This window comes from Ursus americanus, chromosome 36, assembly GCF_024610735.1.
Source record: "Ursus americanus isolate L20-20 chromosome 36, mUrsAme1.1.p, whole genome shotgun sequence".
Lineage (NCBI taxonomy): Eukaryota > Metazoa > Chordata > Mammalia > Carnivora > Ursidae > Ursus > Ursus americanus.
In genome coordinates this window covers 8807296-8832026 of record NC_142162.1, presented here as the reverse complement: position 1 = coordinate 8832026, position 24731 = coordinate 8807296, and the positions used below count along the sequence as shown (strand labels likewise).

At 37.6% G+C, this 24731-nt stretch overlaps 1 protein-coding gene across 4 annotated transcripts in view; it reads left to right on the top strand.

Moving 5' to 3' along the window:
* WDR72 (WD repeat domain 72) overlaps window positions 1–20852 on the top strand; it is a 217361-nt gene extending 196509 nt beyond the window's left edge. For all 4 annotated transcript variants that reach the window (XM_045812117.2, XM_045812116.2, XM_045812115.2 and 1 more), the window contains 2 exons: window positions 14209–14313; window positions 19776–20852. In XM_045812117.2, coding sequence (XP_045668073.2) covers window positions 14209–14313; window positions 19776–19831 — 161 coding nt within the window. In that variant the 3' untranslated portion in view covers window positions 19832–20852. The remainder of the gene's footprint in view (window positions 1–14208; window positions 14314–19775) is intronic.
* Window positions 20853–24731: the final 3879 nt, after the last annotated feature.

Below are 24731 nucleotides of genomic sequence, written 5' to 3'. Positions count from 1 at the left end.
CTTTCAACATCTAATCATACTATATCTTTCAATTAAATCATCACTCTTGGAAGTAGAATCCCTGTATTGCCAAGTACAATCCTTGCCAAATATCCAGACACAATCATGGGCTTTAAGGATTACAAGTCACATAATAAAGGATAATGACCTAAAATTAAGCACACCAATATAGAAAGCGGGGACTGCCATGCTCTGTGGAAATCAGCAATCTATTAGATTTAATGTGAGATTAAGGATCTGTGTAACCCGCAATTACGCTGTTTTTCATTAAGAAAAAAAATGTGATGATGGTGCTCAGTAAAATTCTTTCTTCTATTTACCTCTGTTTAATTGGATTGGGGACTGCTTAAACATCTTTGGGTTGGAGCTTATAAGAAGATGATCCCAGCTGTTTTTCAAAGCTTAAGGCAGCAGGCAGACAACACGATCATGTCAAGGCTCATGCAAAAGCCTTAATCCTACTTTTTTCCATCAACCAGCTACTGCATCCCGGTGTTTAACCTTCTAAGTACTAAATGTGCTCTGTCACTGCTGTAGATTTGCCACTGGATTGTTATTGTTTAATGCTGTTAGCTTCGCTGCCATTAAAAGATCTTCTCAGTTCCCTCTGCCTTTGGATACTGACCATGTTTCCGTTAGGATTCTATTTCGTGCCTTAATTTAAAAATAGCCAGTGGTTCACCACACTTCTAAAATGTCAAATAGAGAATACCAACTTGTTTGTTCATACATTTATTCACCCACCCATTTATTCATTTGATAAATAGCAAAGCCTTTTGTGTCTTTTCCCCAAGCTCTGCCGTAGACACACAAGGGCAAGCTTTGAGATGAGTAACCAACTAGGTCCACAGTGTTGAAAGTAAATAAAACAATTTGGAGTTATCTTTCCTTTTTTTTTTTCTAGCAACATTTTGCCTAGTCCAAATATCTAGCACCTTAGAACTATCACTGAAGTTGTACTTAGATCAGCAATATCGTAGTATGTGAAGAGTAAAGGTTAAATGGTCGGATTAGCTTTCCCTGCAGCTTTTCACGTGCTACTTGGATGGCGATGCACTTTCTTTTCTCTTTTCCTTTGGAGCATGAGTAGTCAAGGAAAAAGGGAGTGGCTCTCTGATTTGTCCCAGTGGCAGTGAGCAGCCAGCAGAAAAGCAGACACAGTTAATGCTCAGCTGCTCAGACCAGTCAAGCAAGCTACCGAGTCCCAGCTGTGCCTCTTAATGTTTTCTGATTGCACCTACTCCTCAATCTGTGAACTGTTTTCTGGACTCAGATTCATCAAGCGCTGCCGCTTTAAAAACGCATGTAGGCAGGCATCCTAGGATATGCCATTATAAGCTGCTGCCAGGGGATCTTCTAGGAGATAAATGGAATCTGTGTGAAGTAAATTAGTGTGAACCAGTCAATCTGAGTGTCAGCCTTGAGCCACTTCCATGGATAACTAGCTGGCTGACTGGAGGCCAGGGTCTTCTGCCATATGTGGGTTGAAATCTCTGAGATTCTGTTTCTCAGGATGCGGGGGATGTGGGGCTGTTTATGCTTGGAAGAAGGCCAGTTTGATCTGTGTTTTAGATTTGTCAATGAAATGGACTTCTGAAGCATTATTGTTTACCTCCCTACCCTGACTGTACCAAATGCCTCCAAGTAGAACTTCTTCGCTGTAGGAAATATGAAAGAAATGCCCTGGAGAGAACTGCTTCCTTCTTGTTTGAGGTGCCATTTTGCGGACTCCAACTGTGCGGGGCTTGGTCAAGACCTCCTATCTGAGATCTTTAGGTTTTAAAACAAAGTAATAACCATAATTTGGCAAAATGAGTTTAATCCAAATCTGCTGTATTTGCTTTTTGAGGAATAAATCTATGTGATCTTTAATTCATGAAGAAAGGGAGGTTCTATGCAAACCTTGATGATCATGGTTCCCTGTAGATACTCAGCATGGAAAATCAAATTTTGGCCATTAGAGGAGGGGGAGAAAGCCTCTTAATAGCAATAGAATGAAGAAACCTTTTTAAATAGCTTAACTGTTCCATGGAAAGAATTTAGAGACAAAAAGCATGTGAACCAATAGAGTCATAAGAATTATTATTTAATATGATTAAATGGTAAGTATAAATGGTTCTATTTAAAAATCAGGTTTCCATAATTCAGTATTCCTTTAGAGATCATAGTTTGTTCTTACATTAAGATCACAAGAATTCATTTTACCTAGTTAAATTATGACAAATCATCTTTATTTCTTTTTTCTTTTATTATATTAATAAAAATTTTTATCACCTTTCTCTCTTTAGAATCAGTGAGATGGTTAATCATAGAATGTAAATGTATAAAATAAAATGAGAATAAATTTAGGCCCTGTATTTGGGGAATATTTTTTAAAGCTTTCTCTCCTCCATTTCCAGTGAAGCATTTTGCCTTTCAGAGACAGAGGGAGAGAGAGAGAAAGTACCTAGGAATAAGAACTTGGGCAAAACAATAAATGTTTAAATATTCAACAGATAAGTGTATTTTCTTTTTCTGGTTACCTTTCCTAGACTTATGTATCCATAAGGTAGCTTTTGAGTACTTTATGTGAAGGTACCACCATTACAGGGTCCATGGAGACACATTCCATATATGATACATTTCAGTATATAGAGTGTGTCTGTGGATGTTAGATAGCATGAATCATAGAAAAGATCAAACCAAATGCTTTAAAAATTGAGTGACCCTTTCCTTGAACTAATGAAACAAAAATGGGATGTCCTGTGAGAACAAAATTTGTTTTATGCCTGTACACTGAGTTCAGAGAAATGAAACCCCTAATGTAAATTTAACTTTATGATTTATGAGCATGAGGAAAAGAGAGTGGAAATCGGTGAATTTCCCTTCTGGTGTAGGGACTAGGTACAATATTTTGCAGTGTATGACTTTTACTTTCTAAAGCCCTTAGAAGGGAAGGAAAATGAGTGTCGTATAAATGATGCTTTGGCCTAGACATGGTCCCTCAACATGGTCCACCCAGTATCCATATAACCTTATTCCTTGCAGAGCAAGTCAACCTCCCCAGCCATCGCTGCCCATAGGTGCATTAGACTCATCACATTTGTGGAACAAGAATACTATCCATGAATTTCCAATTATCTGAGACAAGCTAATGAGGACAGAAAAAGGCACACTGAGTCAGGTCTGTGATTCTTCTAGCCCAGTCTTCTGATTGTAGCACTAGAGCTCATTATAGAGAAGCAAAGTTGTCCTCATGACATCAGCCTCAAAATTTTAAGGCATGTCTCAGTATCTTTCTTCCCTATTAATGTAGTCCAGTGAAGCAGTCAGACATAAGAACCAATGAATGGGGTGAGAAGAGTAACACTGGCCAAATAAAGTGCTGAGAAACACAGAAGGAGGGAGAAAAATTCATGTTATCTGGTGGGTTGATAAAGACTTCATGGAAAGGGTGGCATCTGAGCTGAGTCTTGAATAAGGGGGAGTATTTTGGCAAGTAGGGAATTGCAGGCGGGGTGAGAGAGGTTATCTCAAGCTGGGAATCTTCACATAGGCACTGATGTAGAAAATAAATACCCAGGGAACAATGAGTATTGTCCAGCTATATAGTATATACCAGAGTCTAAGAGAGGGAGGAGTGGAGAAGGCCAGCATCCAGTGAGAAACTCTAAATCTGAACTGAGACTGTATTATGAAAGGTCTTCAAATCCATGGCTCCAGATTTCCCACTGGTGACTGAGCAGAGATGCCTGCAGGTTTTTCTACACAGAAGCTACATGATCAGACCCTGGTTTTAGGGATATGAGTCGCCTCAGTTTGAAGAGTTACTCCTCTATTAAAATAGAGGAGTGACTGTGGCACTGGAAAGTAGGGTGCAAGTATAATGATCTTGAGAGGTTAAAGAACTAGAGGTGAGGGGCGCCTGGGTGGCTCAGTCGTTAAGCGTCTGCCTTCGGCTGAGGGCGTGGTCCCGGGGTCTTGGGATCAAGCCCCGCATCGGGCTCCCTGCTCCACTGGGAGCCTGCTTCTTCCTCTCCCACTCCCCCTGCTTGTGTTCCCTCTCTTGCTGGCTGTCTCTCTGTCAAATAAATTTAAAAAATCTTTAAAAAAAAAAAAAGAACTAGAGGTGAGAAAATGGCAGTAGTAGGTATATATAACTTCTTGACGAGTTTATAAATATCAGTCACATTCTTCTTCAGATTTACTTCCATGCTGGAGTCTTGGTCTTTCTAATTTCTTCTTGAGATACTGTGATATGATACAGACTCTCCTCCCCCCTAATTCCTTCCAGACCTTTGGTTGGCCTCTTAAATTCCACTGTGTCCTGTATTGGCTACAATCTCTGGAGGCACATATAGGGTTCCCGATCCAGAGGCCTCCTGGACTCACTTGTTGGTGTTCTTGTGGTCAGTTTATTGTGTTAACTATCCCCTTCCTAAAGTGCCAGCTGTATGTAACCATTTGCCTACATTTTTACATTGGCCTAGTGTCCTTGAGTCATAGTCAGTGATAGCTCAGAGCCATGTTCTTGTTACATATACTTGTTACTTGGATCATGTTTGTTTAAATGGTTCCCAGCATTTACTAAACTGACATGTGTACACAGCATGTATTCCCAGTGATTCAGCCTTCCAATTGTTTTCTGTAGTTAATATAATCAGTCTCAACATTTCACAACTCAGGAACTCTTAGTGTTGTCTATAGTCCTGGATATTTTCCTGTGTATTCTTCCAAATAATTTGTAAAAATTTAGGAAGAGGAATATTTTATACTGATCTAGGACAATGCTTTATACTGTCTTATGACATTTCTGTCCCTTACCTTTTGTTACTGTTACTTAGCTCTGTAATGATGATAACACTTTTTTTGTATTGAACATAGCTTTCTGAAAGTCTCATTACATTATAGTTACCAGTTTCCCTTTATCCACGTGCATGTTTGCTCTTTAAAACATTGCTTTCTTTAGGTGTATGTTTCTCTTATCCTTTATTTTTAGATGCCGCTGGCTTGCTTGGTATCAAAATGAGAGTTTCTCCTACTTATCAAGGTCATTTCTATATTTTGGGCAACCATCTCTTGGTTTGTACTGATATCTCTAATATTAGAGATATTAGTACAAATACTGAGTGTTATGCAGTGACCCAGCCTAAGGATTTGAGAAGGCATCTTTTGATGATTTATCCCCCAGAAAAATTAATATTTTGAAATGAGTGGCTACATTTTCTATGCATGACCATAAGAAGCAATCAATCCCAACAGACCACCTATGTTTTCTCTGTCTGGTGTGAGTGCATGTGTGAGAGAGTGATGCTTGCTACCGATTATAATACCGTGGTTAAGCACACTATTAGTATCCAAGCATATCTTCCATTCAATTTCAGTAAGTTCTCAAGTACACTAACATACCATTTGATGACATTCAAATAAAAATAAGTCACTTTCAGAGTAACCAAGCCTAATGATACAAAATGTGGTAACTTAGACCCTTTGTTCCTTGCATCCTTCTTAATGTTGACAAAGAACTAGAAAACTAGGGCATAATCTAGATAATTTGATTTCCTTACTTTCCATTTCCTATCTAGGAGATGAAAGAGCTCTGACACTTGATTAACCATCTGAGACAAACATTTTCCCCTGAGATAGAGACGGCTATCAGCTGGGAATTTGAGACTGCCTGCCAACTATTCTCCCCATGCTGATGGTGTCATCTGAGGTTCGGCCTGTGGAAGGCTTGCTGCTCTTATGAATTCCAGTGGTCAGGCCATTTGACAGTTACTCCTTCCACTGATTCACGAGGAAGATGTTTTTGCTATTTTTCCTTATGGATAACTGTAGACTTTGCTGTGGTTTAAATTGCCCTATGCTGGGAATCCTTATCTTAAGTTCATATATAAATCACATTTATCTCTAGTCTCAGAGGCTAGCTTGATGCTCTTTTGATTGAAGGGTCTCTTTTGTTTCCTGACCTTCTAAATTTTCAAATGCAAGCTGGGAAGCTTACTATAAATTTCCTCTTAGAATTCTCCCTTTATTGGCTGTTCTTCAATTTATCAATACATGGGGATATATTTGTTTTCGTCTTTGAAATCTATTCCTGCTTTCAACTTCTTGAACTTCTGAACAGTAAAATTAATGCATTTGTGTATTTACCATAGGATTTGGTCCTTATGAAAAGTCAAATGACTTTTGCAGAACCTAAATGGCATGAAGAGTGTGAGAGTTCATTTCTATACATTCTTAGAACTCATCCGTCACCTATACTTCCTTTTAGTGATGACAAGAGTCCTTTCAGATAAGATGTTCCTGAATCTCTTTGTCTTGAATAATTATCTCTCTGGTTTAACATAGAAAGCTGGGATTGAGCTTGCTGATTTGACAAGTTTATTTCTTAAATCTAGAAAGTGTCTTCTTTACCAAATGAGACATAATAACATATAAAAAATAATAATAAGTAATGTTTCCTTGAGTTATTTCCACTCTGAATTTATTTGGTAACCTTCAGGGACCAAAGTTGAGGAAATTATTTTGATTTGATGTTTGAAAAAAAAGGTGCCTGCTCACCTGCTCACCACCTCTCTCCTGGGAGCACTGCTCGCCAAGGAAGTGGTTGCTCTAAAGGAGTACATAAAGAAATCCAGGCAAGACTCTGACTGGTAACTCAAGATCTACCATTTTGGGGACTGAAGAAATGCAGCAGAAAGAGAAGAACGAGTTACATCATTAGCTGTTAGTCTCCTTTCCTATTCCCCCCTTACCTTACACATCTCCTTTGTCGGACCCTCCCCAGCCTACTTCCAATCTGTCTGTATAGTCTGTTTCAGTCTGAGAGTTTAGATGATATGATTAGAGTTGGTTTTCATGTCAGGCTTGACTAAGACAAATGACTTCATGGGCCCCATCCTTACATACAAAAGGAGTAGAAAGAGTTGCCCTTTAAGAGATCTGACTTGAGGAAAATAGAATTCCACAGGAACATCACACCTCTGCATTCGTTTGGCAGATAATAATTGAGAACCTCTCCATGCCTATGGGCCCCAAGGCCAAGATGGAGCCAGTCCTCAGAGGAGACTAGCGCGCGTGAAGCCTAACCTTACTCAGACCGTCTAATGTCCAGGTCAGGGCTCATCCGCTACATCTGTGCTTCTTACAATTATTACGTGGACCCAGTTAATTTAGTTTGGGATGATTTATCTCATACTGAAGTTCAGATTTGCCAAACTGATTAATGAAGAGAGGGGTTGTTTAAAGAAATTCATTGCATAAACATGATTCCAAGAAGGAAAAGATTTAACTTATTTTTTTTAAAGATTTCGTTTTAAAGATGTGTTCTGCACCATTGGTAAACATCTGACAGGTGCTTTTCTATGCCAAGGAGTCCGTTTGTTCTCAAGAGTGACCACACTGTAGCCTCGGTCCTGTCTTGGTCATCTTTCCATAGGGCTGCCTCGCCCTAGCAGCACAGCTACCCAAGTATCCCTCTAAAGCTGCCCTGATGTCCTCTGTCCCTCTGTCAAAGAGTGGACATTGCCCCTCGTAGGAAAATACCAGTCTTACTTAATTCAGAAAGAGCTTCAGAAGTCCTATTTCCAAGGCTAGTGTAGTAGCCACTTATCATCTTGGTACCCTGCTTAGTGATAAACTGAGTTGCTGGTTGGACTTGGATTTTTAACTTGAGGAATATTTGAGTTTCAGAGCCAGAAGATGTCAAGGAAGTTGTCCCGGCCAACTTTCTCATTTTATTAATAAAAGGACCTGAGTCCAGTAGAATAAATGACATGTTCAAGGTCATGAGGTCACACTATTAGGACCAGAGGTAGAATTTGAAAAGAACAGATATTCTGGGTCTTGTCAACTGAGCTTTTGTCCAGTACGCTATATTTCTCCCTGGGAACTCAGAAGTTCATCTCTGTAATGAAATTGTTGATACTTATTTTTGTTCCAATTAATACATATATTTGGGTGCTAAACAATGAGGAATTTTATCTTTCATTCAGAAATAAAGCAGATAAGGCCTCCTTCTTTAGGCAGACTTCCTATTGACATTAATAACAGATTGCAGGGTTTTTTGGATATGTTTGAGTTGTAAACTCTGGGACTGATTTTTCCCTTAAACTACAAGTGAAATTAATCTTTTTTTTTTTTTAATTTTTAGAAATGCTCAGTAGCAGTTTCACTCCATCATTTCACAAGTACTCTGAGTACATGCCCTGTGTCTCACATTGGGCTAGAGATGTGCTCAATTGTTTATCAGCCATACCAAAACAGCCCATTGCTCAAACATCCCAGAAGACAGGGGAATTTCCATATCTGAGAAGAATAAAGCATTGTTTAAAAAGATTCAATAAGGGGTGCCTGGGTGGCTCAGTTGGTTAAGCCCACAACTCTTGGTTTAGGCTCAAGTCAGGATCTCAGGGTCATAGGATCAAGCCCTATGTCAGGCACCGTGGTAGGCATGGAGCCTGCTTAAGATTCTCTCTCTGCCTCTCCCCCTGCACACACACTCTCTCTCTCTCTCTCGCAAATCTTTTTAAAAACAATAAATCTTTACAGAAAAATCAAAAGATTCATTAATTATCTTTTTTATCACTCACATTTTCTTTCCTCCAAATTAAGGGGCTGGTCAGCCATGCGTTTCACCTGTAGAAATTAGCAGTAGACATTTTCCCCCCTTAGACTAAATAGTCAACAATTTGATCCTGTGTGTGTGTGTGTGTGTGTGTGTGTGTGTGTGTGTAATATACATATATCCCAAAACTATTTAAATAAAATAACAACTTTAGTAGTATACATCTAGTAAGGATACCAGAATGATAGTTACCCTTCACAAAGTTTTGGAAAACTCGTTTGCCAGTTGAAAATGTCACCTTTGAAGCAATTCATACTAGAAAATGTCACCCAGAAAACAATATTCCATGTCAGATTACAATTGCAGAAAGATAACAAAAACACGTAAGTCCAATGCTAACTTGTCTTGCTGAACTTGTCCATAAAACAGTTATTACTTAGGTATAAAGAAGCATTAGATATTTTATTTAATTCCAGGCATCTTTATACGATTTTTTCCCCCCGGTTTCCAGTTCACACTCACACAAAATGAGCCTGAAGCCTGATGCAGGGTACAGCTATTGCTATTCAAATATAATCAAGAGGTCCTATCACTTGATTATCTCAGTAGATACTCTTAAAGTAGGGGTAATAAGTACATAGTTCTTTAGTTAGATGTTTTCCTGATAAGAACATCTTTCCTGAGAGAACCACTTTGTAAAGTGAATTTAGGGTCTATTCAAATGACATCCTCTTTGTTTACAAATTTAGTGTTATCACTTCAAGTCTTTTCACTGATTTTGTCTCCCTCTAATTTAAAAGATATTGCAGTCTCCGGTCATCTGTGAGTACTGCATTAGTATTTACTTCTTGAATTTAATGTCGTTTTTCTTAAGCCTGTGGAAAGTTTTTTTTTTCTTTTTTTTTTTTTTTTTTGTTGTTGTTGTTGATTCATAGCGATGCTTTAAGATGGAAAAGAGACCTAAATGATCAAGGAAGTGATCAACTCTTGGCCACAGTATTGAGCTAGTAGATTTGACAGGTGTCTGACTTCTTCTCCACTGCTCATTCCACAAATCTGAGTGGTCTTTTAGTCTTCCCTGACTTCTGCAACCTGTACATTACTTTATGCCCTTGAATAAGATGCATTTAAGATTTTTGTCTGAATTTTATCTGCTACTACAGTGGTTTATTCTATTCAGACCAACATTTCAAACTGTTATATCTCTTTATTAATGGTTTTCTATAAATATCCCCAATACTCTCAAAAAGTCCATACATATGATGGATGGGATCTATTTTTAAATCATTCATAAGTCATTGTATTGAAAACATTTGTAGTGCAGATTTTATTCACACTGTAAATGACATGGGTTTTTAACAACGGCTCTATTTAGTCTACAGTACTGGCTTACTTGGAAGAACCAGCTGCTGTTCATGGAGGTGAATGGACATTTTTCCAGTAGTCATTCTCTTGTTGAGGCCGGGGGGAATAGTTCTTGGAATTGTTTGCTTCCTAGGCCCAGCCACCTTTAAAAACTAATACCATTTTTCTGCAAATGATGTCAAACGGAAGGTGAAAATTTTCAGAGGTTAACTGAAACCAAATTAAAGAATAGATAGAAATGAAGGAGCATAACCACTGATGACCCTGTTATCACATTGTCCTACAGTAAATCTTTCTATAGTGTCTTTTTATAGTGTCTTTGTCATATAATTCTCTAGGTTTCTTCTGCTGTCGGACTATCCATTTCTTTAGGATCTAGAATTATAGTCATAGTTAAACACATCATAGTCAAACACACCCATACAAAGTATATGGACTTTTCTATTTAGCTATCAAAGATATTACTAAGATATTTAGAATACTGGCCTTTCAGTTGTCAATATTTTAAGGTGTGTGATGAATAAATGGAATAGCCTTATGTCTTTTGGTGGTAGAACTGTCAAGAAGAGTTTGTCTTTTTTGCCCCTCATCCCCCAAATGTGGACTATTTCAGAATCCATTACAGAGGAAATAAACAGTTGATTTTAAGTTAAGGATGAACCTAACAATCATTTGCACTATATTGATGTCAAAAGTATCTCTCTGCCAAGCTTTAAAATGCATCTTCAAAAACTACTGAAAATATCCAAGAACTTTAGTGATGAGCTACAAATGGACTTTGGTATTGATAAATAAAAGTCAATATGTATAGTGAAAGGACAACTTACTGTGATAAATGGGCCCGCCATCAGTAAAGATCAAATTATTGACTATTTAGGGCAAGGAAAAACCTGTCTATAGCTAACCTCTACAGGTGAGAAGAATTAGCCACAACAGCAATTTAGGAAAAGCTCAAAGACACACGTTAGGAGAATTTATTAAAAATGTATACAAACGTAGGCAGCAACATTTTGTTAAATACATTTGTGGCACTAGGCTAATGTATTTTTTTGAACATGCCTGGGTTCACACCTTTTTTCTTTTGCATTGAATGAGCTCCCTTAGGGCTACTCATATTCCTTTTCAAGGAGATCTAATTCAGATTTCACTTCCCAGTCCCCCCTATTGCAGAATTACTTCTGCATTCCTAAAAACTATGTCACTCTTGGAATATCATCTCTAATGCTCCTACTAGTCACTTTTCATTATGCTTCAACTAGATCGCAAGTTGTATGAGGGCACATTAAAAGTATCTTAATTTTTTACCCATCACGTAGTCTAACAGAGAGCTCTACCCATAGTAAACACTAGATCAGTATCTGTTGATTTCATTGTTTTTGAAATGATTCATTAGAGAAGCCTTGGTCACATATCATGTCTGAGTTTAATGATGAAACATCACAGAAAATACCCAAAAGAACAATTGCAAAGATTAGCTTATCAAAAAAAAAAAAAAAAGTGAAATGGCAATAATTAACTTCTCCAATGTCAGCTGTTCCCAATTGACAGAAGGTAGGCATTTCTTCTATAGTAAATTTTACCAGCTACTCTATAAATTATCCAGTAGAAATGACAAATCCTGTACCATCTCAAATTTGGAAGCTAAAGTGTAATTAAGCAAAATATCTGAAGACTAACCCTTTCTACTCTCCTACCTCCTCACAAATGACACCCTCCAAAATCAGAGGTAGATAAAAGAAGAGCTTCATGGTACCTACTAGTGTGAGTCTAATGAAGGTCATGCAGCTACAACTACACCTAACTTTCTGACTTTCTTGAGAGGCTTGGGGTGTCAGTTCATCCTGGGTCCACTTTTTTTGCCACTTGAAATTGCTGCAGGCATTTACTTCGTTGTTCTAATATAATACCATGCCCTCTTCCTTCTTGAGGGCCCTATGTCTAGAACAGAGTCTCGCTGGAAGGATAAGTAAATGAATGGGTGGATGAAAGTTTTAAATGATGAAAGAACAGTATATGGGATGACAAGTGCAATGCATTTGCCCAAATAAACACAGGTGCCAACTCACTGACTGTTAATAATAGATGCAGCTGAATGAGTCATTCCCTATGATAAATATCAATGTAAATATTTCAGAAAATTAGTAAGATATATAGAAATAAAAACATTAAAACAGTCCAGTAAATCTTGACCAGTGTAATAGTTTTCTGCAACTTTGGTGTATTTAATTTTCTGTTTCAACGTGTTACAAAAATCGATGGATTCAGAAATAAGCATGATCTAAACTGAGGAAAATTAAAATTAAAGGCAGCTACACCAATAACTACTTAGGCTGTATGTGTCTGTCCTCCAAATTACAGACTAACCCGCATCACCATTTTACAAATAGTCATCTTTTGTCTCAAGTGGGCCTAACCAAGAAACTGGATGAATCTAGTTGAAGATAATTCAAAGCACATATCCTCTCAGATCAGGAGGATATCTAGACGATCCCTCTGCTTTGCTCATTTGTTCACTCATTCATTCCACAAGTCCTTTAAGAATACCTCCTATGGCCCAGGGCAGACACAGGTGCATAAAACAGATGTGGTACCTACTTCCATATTTTTTTCTTGGAAATTTAAGTGCCAGAATCTCATACATTTTCCCCATGTTTTGTTCACAAATAAAAGGTTTCAGAGAAGTGATTTCAAACTCTATGCGGACACTTTCACAGAACAGAGGAGAACTGTGTTCTGAGAGGCTAGGTGAAACTCGAGAATATTTGGACCAGAGTTATGTTACTAGTCCCCTTTAAAGTGTGTATATTGGGGCACCTGGGTGGCTCAGTTGTTACGCGTCTGCCTTCGGCTCAGGGCGTGATCCCAGCGTTCTGGGATTGAGCCCCACATCAGGCTCCTCCGCTGAGAGCCTGCTTCTTCCTTTCCCACTCCGTCTGCTTGTGTTCCCTCTCTAGCTGGCTGTCTCTCTCTCTGTCAAATAAATAAATAAAATCTTTTAAAAAAAGTGTATATTGTGGGCTTCACCAATTATGTTATGTTCACCAATGCTGTACATACTCCATGGAAATAAGATGAGGAATGTGAGAGGCGTGAGCTCTGCTCATGCTGCTTTGGACCTTGGGTGGCGTTCCTTTGTGTCACTTACGAGTATGTATGTGACGTGACACAGCCTCTAGCCTTTACTCCATCATTTGCTAATGGAGGTTTAGGAACAGACCTACTCGCCTTTGCCAACAAACATATCATTTTATGTATGGCTTATATATTTTGTTGTTTGCATCTTATGGCCTATAAATAAAATGTGTGTGTTATCAAGACCTGAAGAGACAGTAGTAGTGTTTACTGCAGCAATTTGCAATAGATAAAATTAGCAGTAGTCAGTAGTATACATATTTATGTAGTTTGGCTTCAAACAGGTAAGTATGACGTAATTTATATTATTGTGGTCTTTCTTTGTTTTGTTATTCAGTGAGTTTTTTTCATGAAGACAACATCGACTTTTCCTGACAAGTGATTCCTTGAACGAATGGAATATGAAAATATGTTACTTATGGAGATAACTGAGACCAAAGTATTACAACTTGTGCAAAAATGTGGAAACCTGTGTCTGTTTCTCTAACAGAGCTAGTGGTGTTACGTGTTTACGGGAAATTTTAGATTTCTGTGCTCATTCCCACTTGTGTTCGTAATTCCTACTCAGAAGATCATGGCAAGTTGTCTGAAGTCGCCATTCAAAACATTGCCCCCCCTTATTAATCGTTTGCCAACTATGTATTCGGTATTTTAAATTTTATTTGTTTAGGGCTTTAATTTTTTTGGTGTTTGGAGTTTCTCATTTGATGAAGGAGACACAAAATATACAGAAAGTGTTCCTCAGCTGTGATTTGTGTGACAAGACGAACTACCGCACCCATGCAGAGCTGCTCTTTCTAACTGACCAGCCCCATGTTCTTCCGTCTGTGTCCTACAGCTGTTAATTGACGATATTGTTTTAGATTTATGCATTAAAAATACGATTTCTACTTTGGAGGGATCACTTTGTTACTTTGTAGCTTTTAAGCTGATGCCATGAACTTATTTTTCTTGTAAGATAAAGTCTCATCTATAGATTTTCAACTAATTACATGTCTGCCAATATATACTTAGAGGATACATTTTATTTCAATTTATTATTTGTGTTTACATAGTGTGTCCCTGGAAATATCTATGGAACTGAAAGGAAATGTTTTAATGGTGTTTATTACTGCTATTTCATCGCTCTCTCTTTCTTCTCTCTCTCTCTCTCTTTTTAATAGCTCCAGTCAGTCCGGTCAAGCATGACAGCAACTCAAACTCGGCAAACTTCCAAGACACTGAGGACATGCCTGACAGATGCGTCTTGGAAGAGTCTGAGAGTCCAGGTGAAAGCCATTTAAAAATAGTCAAGTATAAAATGATAAATTTGACACAGCTTTGGGGTCCTTGGAAGGGGGTGGCAGGGAGGACATTGTAATGCTGTTTTCTCTTAGCAGCTGCGCTGTCAAATTAATGGTCACCTCCAGGGGTCACAGTGTGGAGCTGTTACCTTTGCCTCTTTCATCAAGGATTCAGTTGGAGGAAGTGCAAAGGCTTTATGACTGAGAAGGGAAGCTGACACTATCAGTTCATTATCATCAGTTTTAGGCTAAACTGGTTAATAGAGGCCGAGATTGAAAACTGGAGAAATGGCAGCATTTTACATATTTCAAATAATGGGATCGAGCGGAAGTGGAGAGTTAGAGAGACACAGATTGCCATCATTACAGACTATTCACCTTTCTAACTATAAACAGCTAACGGGGACGAAAGGATTGTAGCATAACAGGAATGGACTCATGGATACATCAACTGTCGAGAACAAACAAAACGAAAGAAAATAATAACCCTTCCTCATGCCATAAAATTTACCCACATCCCAAGTTCCTTAGGTCTGTACATTCTCCGTGGAAAGAATAGACAGAAATGTAGCAGAAGGATAGAGCCAGAAACACTTAAGCATGGATTTTTGTTTCTGTTTTTGTCTTGTTTCAAAACATGCCTAGTCTTTAACAACTAATTAATCAAAAATAAAAAATCCTGTGAAAGTGGAATGATATTCTTGGATTACTACAAAGCCATAAGGTGCTAGAAGTTACGTTATTACCATGAGGGAAAGAGTTAACGCTCTCCTCCCACCGAACGTTTCCCTTTCCTGTTTTCTCTGGCTGCTGTGTACCCTCGACCCTCTTGCATCTTTGTGTGCTGATCCTTGTATCAGATTTTTGATTCATCCTCTCTGTGGCCTGTCAGCTTAGTTAAGAGATTTCCAAATCTTGTAGCCTTCGCTGACAGGGGGCAGCTGCAAACAGTCCCCTGATCCTTCCCCGAGGAGAGCTACTGAGATTTAATTTTCAGTGAAAGGTGCAGCCTGCAATCTATGTCAGGTCCCCTAAGTCATCTCGGAACCCCAATAGGCCCGGTGGCGATGGCATTGTATTTCAGTTCCCTCCACTGCGGCCAAGATTCCTCAAAAGATGGACTGCTGCCGAGTGTCTGTTCTCAGCCACACTTCTGCTTTAGCAGCCCATGGACCTGAGAAAGGGCATCTTTCTCGCCGACAGAAATTTTTAATCAGAACATGAACCCCACCTCCTGCCCTAATATCTAAAAAACAAATGCAGGTTAGTCCCACTCCAAAAGGGAGAGGGTGGTGGTAGCGTTAAATCATCAAATTATTTTAAAATTGCTTTTAGTTTTGACAAAAATTACCTAATTTTGACTAGATTTTTAAACTGTCTTCGTAAACGGTTTCCTATCAACCCGAGGCAGTTAAGTCCCTGAGTCAAGTTTTCAACTAAGTGTTCATTGTTTTTGGCAAGAATAGATTGGCTATATGTCATCTCAAAAGTAGAATACATTTCAGGCATCCCTCAATATGAGTGGAATTGTAGTAAAATTCAAATATTCCATAGTTTATCTGATTGATATAAACAAAAGGGTATATCAAAACAAGGATTAATTAGAAAAGATTGGTACTGATAAAGAATCTTAACTTAAAAAGTGAGTACTGCTGTACATCAGACATCATTAAACTGGTAATAAAGAATGAATTACTCTGGCTTTTTCCTCTGTCCATTCCTGCATTTTAAGACATCTTGCCTTATAGGCCTAGAAACCTCTGGAGAGTTCACTACTGGTCTCACTGCCTTCCACTGAGAATTTGTGGCTTGGTTGTCATGGAGACATCGTATTTCTCCAAGAATTGCTCATATTGATCCGTGGCCAGGCGTAAATGGCCAAGCGAGTGTGAGGAATAAAGGGGGCTGGGCAGTCCTATAAAATGACCAGGACTTGTGAGTTGGAAATAAGCTTATAGCAAACACTTAGGTAAAAAGAAAGAAGCAGTTTTATTTTGTTTCAGGATTTCTTTCTGCACTTTGGGCCATTGTCTTCTTTCACTATGAACTGAAAGAAACTTGTTAGTCACTTGTCATGTCAGATCTTTGGTGCTTGTCCTGACACAGCTGTCAGCCTTCCAGCTCTGTGCAGTTCAGGGACACACAACAAAGAGGCAATGACATGAATTATTTATTGCTCCTTGTGTGGATAAAATTCTGTGATAAGAAATTAAGACACTTCTGACAGAGGTGCTTGCTTAGTAAGAAAGATTTTGATGAGAGAGTGCATTTCCTTGAAGTATGAGCATTTGAGAGGGAAAATTCTTAAAACTGAACATGATGGAAGGTATGTGAAATTGGTGGCATAGAGGGACTTTCTTAAACTGTGAACATACGACTGTCCACTTCTCAGTGTCCAAAAATGAACTAAAAAAATACCAAGCCATTCAAATGGAGGGGCTCCAAAACTATAAACATTACTTTGGTGGTTGAGTTACTTCTGTTTACCAGGTATGAGTGGGGTTCCTCTGGAAAGCACACTAACCACCTTCGTTAGAAGAGAAGGCAAATTTGGGGGTTTTAAGGGATAAGCTTTGGGAAGGTGTCACCCAAACCAATGGAGGTGCTTCAGTAGCTGAGCTTCTAATTGCATTGGCACATCAATTACTCCTATATGGAGAGGAGCGCATTTAAACCTGAACGCATCGTTCTTACCATTTTCACCTGGCATATTATCGGTCACTTAAAAATCCTTTTAATATTTTCATGTACATGCAAAATCCAACCCCCCCCCGTTACAAAGTTGAATGTGGTTAGTCTTCTAGCTTTAATGGATATTGACCTTACATGGTTTTATCTATGCAACTCTAAATGAGTAATATATTTATTACATCATTTTTAATGAACAAAACCAGTTGTTCAAAGGGGATATAGAAAACAAAACAAAAAATCATTTTCCCATCCAAGCACAGTTCGAGAATATTGCCTCATATATTGTTCTTTCCAAATAAAATCTTTTCTTTGCAAATCCCCTGAACATCATTTTCCTTTGCCCTTAGAGCTTCACATTGCTGATACCAATTCATTCCCATATGCAGAGAGCAAATGGATATTGAAGCAGAGAGCAAATGGATATTGAAGCACAGAAAAACTATAATAGTTTACTTTTTTAAAGGTGAAGTTAAAGTTTTTTAAACATTGCAACATTTTGCAATGTCATTAATAAAATCAAATTTTTAAGTTTATATAAAAATAAGGTGACTTTATGCATTGATTATCTTTGAATGCAATAGGTTTTGAACTCAATCTGCAGATTGCTTATTTTTTCATTGACATCACTGCTTCTCCAGCACTGAATTGACTAGGATGACCCATTTGTAAATGGGCCGGAGTGTGCATATAGGTCACAATTTAGAGGACTGGTGGAGTGGTTGTTCACCTGGTCTCTAGAGTACTCTACCTATTCATCATGCCATTGTGATCTCTTTATTGGTTCAAGCTGTATACCCAGGTGAGTGCCTGCAGTCCATTAAGGTTGGCAAAGCAACTTTAGACCAGAGTATTCTTGTTACTCTGACCCTGCTAGTGAACCTGGAGGTCTTGTCTGATAGGTTAAGGTCTCCCTCAGCAGTGTCTTTTCTCTGGAATAATTCATTAGCAAAGAGTTTTGACTCACAGGTGAATCCCAGATTGAAGTTTCTGGCTTAGACTCTGTGAAGTCTACTTGCTTCTTCACTGGCATTTATACATTCCCAAAACCTGTGGGAATAACTTTGATGTCTAGTAATAGAAGCACCGAGACAACATTGTGAACTTACAGCTCCCTTTTTTCAGATTTTAGGGCCATTAGGCTTTCTTTCTTTGGCTCTTTAAAGCCTCATCACTTCTGAATCTGAAAGATGCTATCACAAAAATAGTTTAGTGCAGCCTTTTGCTGGTTAACTTATTGTTAACTGCTTCATGCACATTGATTAAATCTCAAGTCCTATTCTCCCAAATATAATAAAAAGTGTTCCTTGTCCCCCATCTTTGCACTCATGATGATAAAAAATTTAGTGTGGCATTCACAATTTTTGTCCAAGTGTTAATGAGAGACCTTGAGCTTTTATCACCTTATTGGCTTGGAAAATTAAGAATTTTACTTCCTAGTGCACTAGGGACAGTGCACTTAAACATAGCTTCAGCTGAAAATAGTGACGAGAGAGCGTGAAAGTACCAAAAAAGGCATTCAGATCAGCGTTTTCACATCATTCTGAAGTAGTGTATAATCAGTATGCATTCTGCCATTAATAGAACATTTTAGTGGTTTTTATATGGCACGTTATGTGTATAGATCTATATACATCATTGTCAATCAATATTGCATTTGCATGAATCTGATGAACAAAACTAGATTTCTCAGTTTCCAGGGGATGTACTACATTGTGAAAAGCCAAGGTGGAGGGTTTTTTTTTTCCCCCTTTACTATTCTAGCTCATGAATCAACAGCAAAAATCAGGTAACAGAAAGTAGGACAGATTCAGGAGTGGAGTGTTGGAGATGGCTGATGATGATGCATGAAGCAGAAAAAATGTGGAATGTGTGAGCAGCCCATCAATCATAGCTATCGAGAACACACTTCTTAGGGTTAGTGCTAAAAAAAATGTTCTAGAAGGAGTAAGAACAATTTCAGTAGCAAAAGCACATAAACCCTTTCTTCTAGTTGTGTTTAACAATATCAAAAATTTTAAAAAGTTGCCCAAATGGAAAAATGCAAGCATCAGCCTAATAATTTTTAAAACATGTAAAATTCTAGGCTTACACACACACATATATAACTAAACAAAATAACCAGCTTTTTGACTTTTTGCCAGTAGGAGTGGGAGTTACTATGCATTGTCATGTCATTAATATAAATGTATTCAGAAGTAGTTGACTAAGGCACAGGACTCCAATATGTTTCATAATCAAAATAATTTAAATCAACTGATATTTTTTAGCCTACAATAACAATCATCCAAGTAGTCTGAGAAATAAATGCTTTTCTGATTCTCTAATTCAAACCATTTTCCAGCTAACATAACATTTGATCCTAAATTTGCGGTTGTGGGTTTCTCTGAGAGAAACTGAGATACTTGAAATTTATTAATTTCAAGCCCAAATCATCTTGTTGAAAACTTTCATCTTTCTTGACAATTAAAAGAAAAAATAACCTATATTAATAATGTGTGCAATTAAAATATACTTACTTGAAGCCTAGTTTATAAGACAAGAATATTTTTTTTATTATATGAACATATTATATTTCAGGATAGAAAAGAAATAGAGAAGTTACAGGTAATTCTGTCCTTTCCTTCATTTCTGTTCTCATTTCTTGCTTCCTTTCATTGTTTCCTCTCTTTTTCCACTCCTCTCTCACTTTCTTCCTCCTTCCCTCTTTCTTTCTTCTCTATTTCACCACATAACGTGATAATCTGTTTCCTTCCTAGGTAAGCCAAGGCATCATTCATGGATAGCGAAGGTGTGTTCCTGCAAGCTGTGCTAAATGGAATCTTATCTATAGGAATTGGATTTGGACAAATGATGAAACCTAAACATGCCATTTGTTTATTGTTGTATAAAAACTAGGCTGTTATCGGTCAAGTTATTAGGTTGTAAGTAGATTTGCTAATACTTTGGAAAGAGTGTACTGAAAATGTAATTACTGTTTGAAAATATCTGAATTGATCTAATTTTAGAAAGTCATTGTCAAAATCATTCTATATTCCTGCTTCTTACTTTCCTTTAAAACGTACAGCAAGGAGTGCCAGTCTGCAGACACGAATTTAAGACTGTGTTAGATTTTCTTCCATCTTTTCAGTGGCTGGATTATATAAGCAACATTAGAACTGCATTGCTTTTAAATACTGTAACATACAATGCTTCCAAATTTAATGCTGCTTCAGTGTATTTAATCTAACACTTCACCAAATTTATTGTTTGTTAGGTTAGGACATTTTGTTTTAGTATATGCTTTAATATGGATCAGTCACCCTGCAGTAAATCTCATCAAAGCATGAAATGTTGTCAACAAATAGCCAGTTCCATTTAGTCATCAATTAGCCCAAATAAGTGATAGACAGTATAACAGGGACCAATCTTGTGTGGTCAGGTTCATTGGGACTTCTAATGACATGGAAGCTAATGTCTTTAGCCAAATGTTGATCTTGTTGGCCATATAGATGTGAACTATCTACTTAAAGCACATCGCAATTGATCCTTATTAAGTATAAACTCTAGCAGTTATTTTCCCAGAAAATAATTTGACTAGCAGGAATTCTTAAACTAAAATATGCAAAGCAATATAAATAGGAACAAAGTGCTCATCTATTAAGCCCCTTAGTGATCTGATTTATTTGTTGTGACTTACATTGTATAATTACTGGATTTATAGAAAATCATCAAGAAGATTATTAGTCTGCATATGAATACAAATATTGCCTAATCCATAAAAAATGGAAATAAAATGTTAAATATATGATCGATCGATCTATCTATCTAATAGAGAAGTTCCAATCACTTGAATTTAACAAACATACTTGAGGGCAGCAGCATCAGGTCCTATGCTGGGATGCAATGGACAGATCAGAGAAGACAACTATACGTTGGAATAGCGTGGTCTCCACCTTTAAGGAACTTATAATAATGACTGACCTGGATGAATATACCAGAACATAGACATTCAGTGAGTGTGACTCCTTTAACGCAGACATAAGTCTGTGTTCTTTTTTTCCCCTAAAATATGATGTCATTGCTTGAAATTACTTTTTAATTGTACTTCACAGAGTAAAATATTGTCAATATGAATAATCATGGGAAACACTCATCTTTTGAAAATCATCATACACATCTCCCCACACATACACACACACACGCGTTGGAAATAGTCCAAAGCTACTTGGAACAAGTTTCAAAATAAAGAAAAGTAGCAAGGTAAGCAATGGAAAACATTTTCTTACGTGCTGTGTATAGGTTCTGAAGGCCATTACAAGAAGGAATACTAAAAATATTTTTGATGATGGCAATATCAAATATGTATTTATTTTCTCAAGAGGGCAGTTTAGAAGTTGAAACTTATTTGGGTGCACAAGTTCTGGTATATTTATTAAAAATAAGCTTCTTTGTTTTTATAGCTATGCCCTATTATTCCCTTTTCAGTGAAGATTAAAAATAAGTTCAAACAGTTGCCATATTTAGCATTTTCCAGGTCTAAGGAAACCTATATTGAATCCTTGATAAATATTTTATGATGTCACCAGATATAGGAAATTAGAACTGGCATAACCCTGACATTACTAAATGAGATTTTTAAGATTTTTTTGGCATCACATTTTGCAATTGCTGAAATTTAATAATTCATATGAAATGACTAATTATAATCTTCTTTTATCAATATGAATTCTGGAGGCCAACACCATTAACTATCAAATTTTTTAATTCCTAAAAATGAGAGAGTTTTAGAGAAAGACATTTATATAATGTTTTCGAATATCCATGTGCAAATGTAGACAAATCCACTAGTCTGTTTAAAAATGATTTCTTTATATTGACTTATGCTTAGAATGTGTCAGCAATGTCTCTTGTAAGGAGAATTTAAATAGCAAGTTGCCACCCAATTAATTGATCAACCACATGGTGCCCCTGACCTCTTGGTACCTCAGCTAAAAACCCAAAACCAATGTCTTCTTGAATAGGTGTTTATCCTTTCTTGGCCTAGCCTTAGGTAACAAGTGGAGCAATTATATTAGCAAGCAACTCATTTGTTTGTCCAGAGTTTTCCTAGTTATTGTAATAAATAACTCATTTAAAAAAATCATCTTGTGTTCTTCCTCTTTTTGGCATTAATCTTGGTGATATTTATGATTTTCGGTTTCCCTCCAAGGAATATCATATTTTCAAATTTGCAAGTGGGGAGTCTGTTACTCACTGTGGAGTTATATACTGGCTGTATTGCTGAGGAAAGACTCCAGAAAGAATGGAAGTTTAAGCACCTAGCCCTCACTGCCCTTTGTTCAATAGCACGTCTAGAGCTCCCTCCCAGGGCTCAGGCAAAGATGCTCCACAAGATGGCTTATGGAAAGCAATCTGTGCACTGTAAAGCGCTTCAAATATAAGGTAAAATTTGTAATATTATAAACACACAATTGGGAGGCGGCCTCAGCCCTGAAACGTTGTTGCTATTTTAGAAACTAAGGCTACTCTAAATATGTCACTATTAGAAAATGATAGGAAAACATCTTGCTGAATATTAACATTCTATCTCTAGATGGTAGGATTTGGGGTGATTTTCATTTCCTTCCTTGCACATTTCCCTCCAATGTTCTGTATTTTTTAAAAAAATTATAATTAATCAAGTGAACATTTTAGAAAAGATAGTTTCTCTTCAATCTTTAGAGGGCACATTATAGTAATTGAATTTTTAAGAATTAAGTTTTATGCCATGTGTTTAAAATGAAGGCTCAGAATACATTAATTCCAATTGATTTTGAAATCTTTCTTCCACAGAATGGGCTTATTCGTGTAATTCTTAAAATTTTATATTGCACACATTTTGATTCCACAGTTATTTAAGCACTTTGATTTTCCACAAAATCTTGTTGTATGTGTCAAGTACCCAAAGTTGTGTGTAACTAAATATGAAAGTCATTGCTTTGTAAATATGTACATAGTGAGCATTTTAAAATAATTTCAAAATAGCATGACCAAAAAGTTGCAAAGTTAAAACTGTCTCAAGTGGATTTCTTTCTGATGAAGTTATGTGGCTTTGTGTACACTGGTCCCCAGACCATTTTGTGCTGTGATTTCATCAGCAAGGAACCTGCAGATCGTATGTATGGGAAGAGCACAAACAAGAAATGAGCAAGTCTCCCAGTATGAACATGCCACTGGGGGTTCCATCCAACCTGCAATCCCTGGAAGACATGGCAGGTCACCTCCTCTCATCTCATTGGCAAGACAGGGACTTCCCTTGCACAAGTCCCTGACTCCTGTCACCCTCATCCCAACCTTCTCAGATCCTCAGGTCCTATTTTATTTTAAATTTTGATATCATGCCTTTGGGGTATTAATCTGACTTATTATTACAATATTGTATTAAAATACATTTATCCTGGGGTGCCTGGGTGGCTCAGTCATTAAGTGTCTGCCTTCGGCTCAGCATGATCCCAGAGTCCTGGGATCGAGCCCCACATCAGGCTCCTCTACTGGGAGCCCGCTTCTTCCTCTCCCACTCCCCCTGCCTGTGTTCCCTCTCTCACTGGCTGTCTCTCTGTCAAACAAATAAAATCTTCAAAAAATTTTTAAAAAATAAATAAAATAAAATGCATTTATCCTGATTACTGAGTTTTTTGCCACCCCCTAGTCTTAGGCCCTGTTCATTAAGTCTGAATAGATTCACCTTTATCCCAGAAAGTATACTGCAGGTAAATAGACTGTGACAATTGCATCATTATGAGCATGATTATAATGATATAAGTGGTAAGAAATAGTTTTTTTAACATCCTGTGAAAACTAAAGCCATAGACCATTGAGAATGTTTGAAATGGCTTACTTCTGGTGGTGTACAGGGGGAAATATTGGGCATCTATGGTTCTTCCTTTTGACGGTTTCTCCAAATGCCTTTTTTTCATTGCACAGAGCATGTTTTCCTATCATCAATTTTAGGGATCCTTTCTGTCTTCAACACACTACTAATTGGAAAGGTAGCAGTGATTTTTCACTCAAGGACCCAAGGTTTTAAACACCAAAGGTAATTTGTACATGTTTAGTTTAACACTGCCTAGGTAGGGGCGCCTGGGTGGCACAGCGGTTAAGCGTCTGCCTTCAGCTCAGGGCATGATCCCGGCGTTATGGGATCGAGCCCCACATCAGGCTCCTCCGGTATGAGCCTGCTTCTTCCTCTCCCACTCCCCCTGCTTGTGTTCCCTCTCTAGCTGGCTGTCTCTATCCTGTCGAATAAATAAATAAAATCTTAAAAAAAAAAACTGCCTAGGTCTGCAAGGTGCCAAATGCCAGCAAAAGACCTGTATTCATAACATTATGCAATAGCAATAATTGGTTGGTACATGCTTGCAAACCTACCATTTCTTCACTTCGCAATTATTTTAATTGCAATTATCTGTAAAGTCATAATTGGCTTTTCAATCTTGCGTGTGGATTTTCTAGGGAGAAGGTGTTTTCACACAGCCTCAGTAACTGAGCATCATGTCCTCACATGATGCCATCTAAGGTAAAAGGACAGTCTATGATGTGCTCTTGACATATCACAAGTTTCCTTTAGACTTTTAAAGAGATTTTCTGTTAATTGTGCAGTGGGGACTACATTTCCTAACAAATAATCTCTCATCTATATCAAAAGAATTATCCCATCTATTTTATCCATTTGTATAAATTTATAACCATAATCA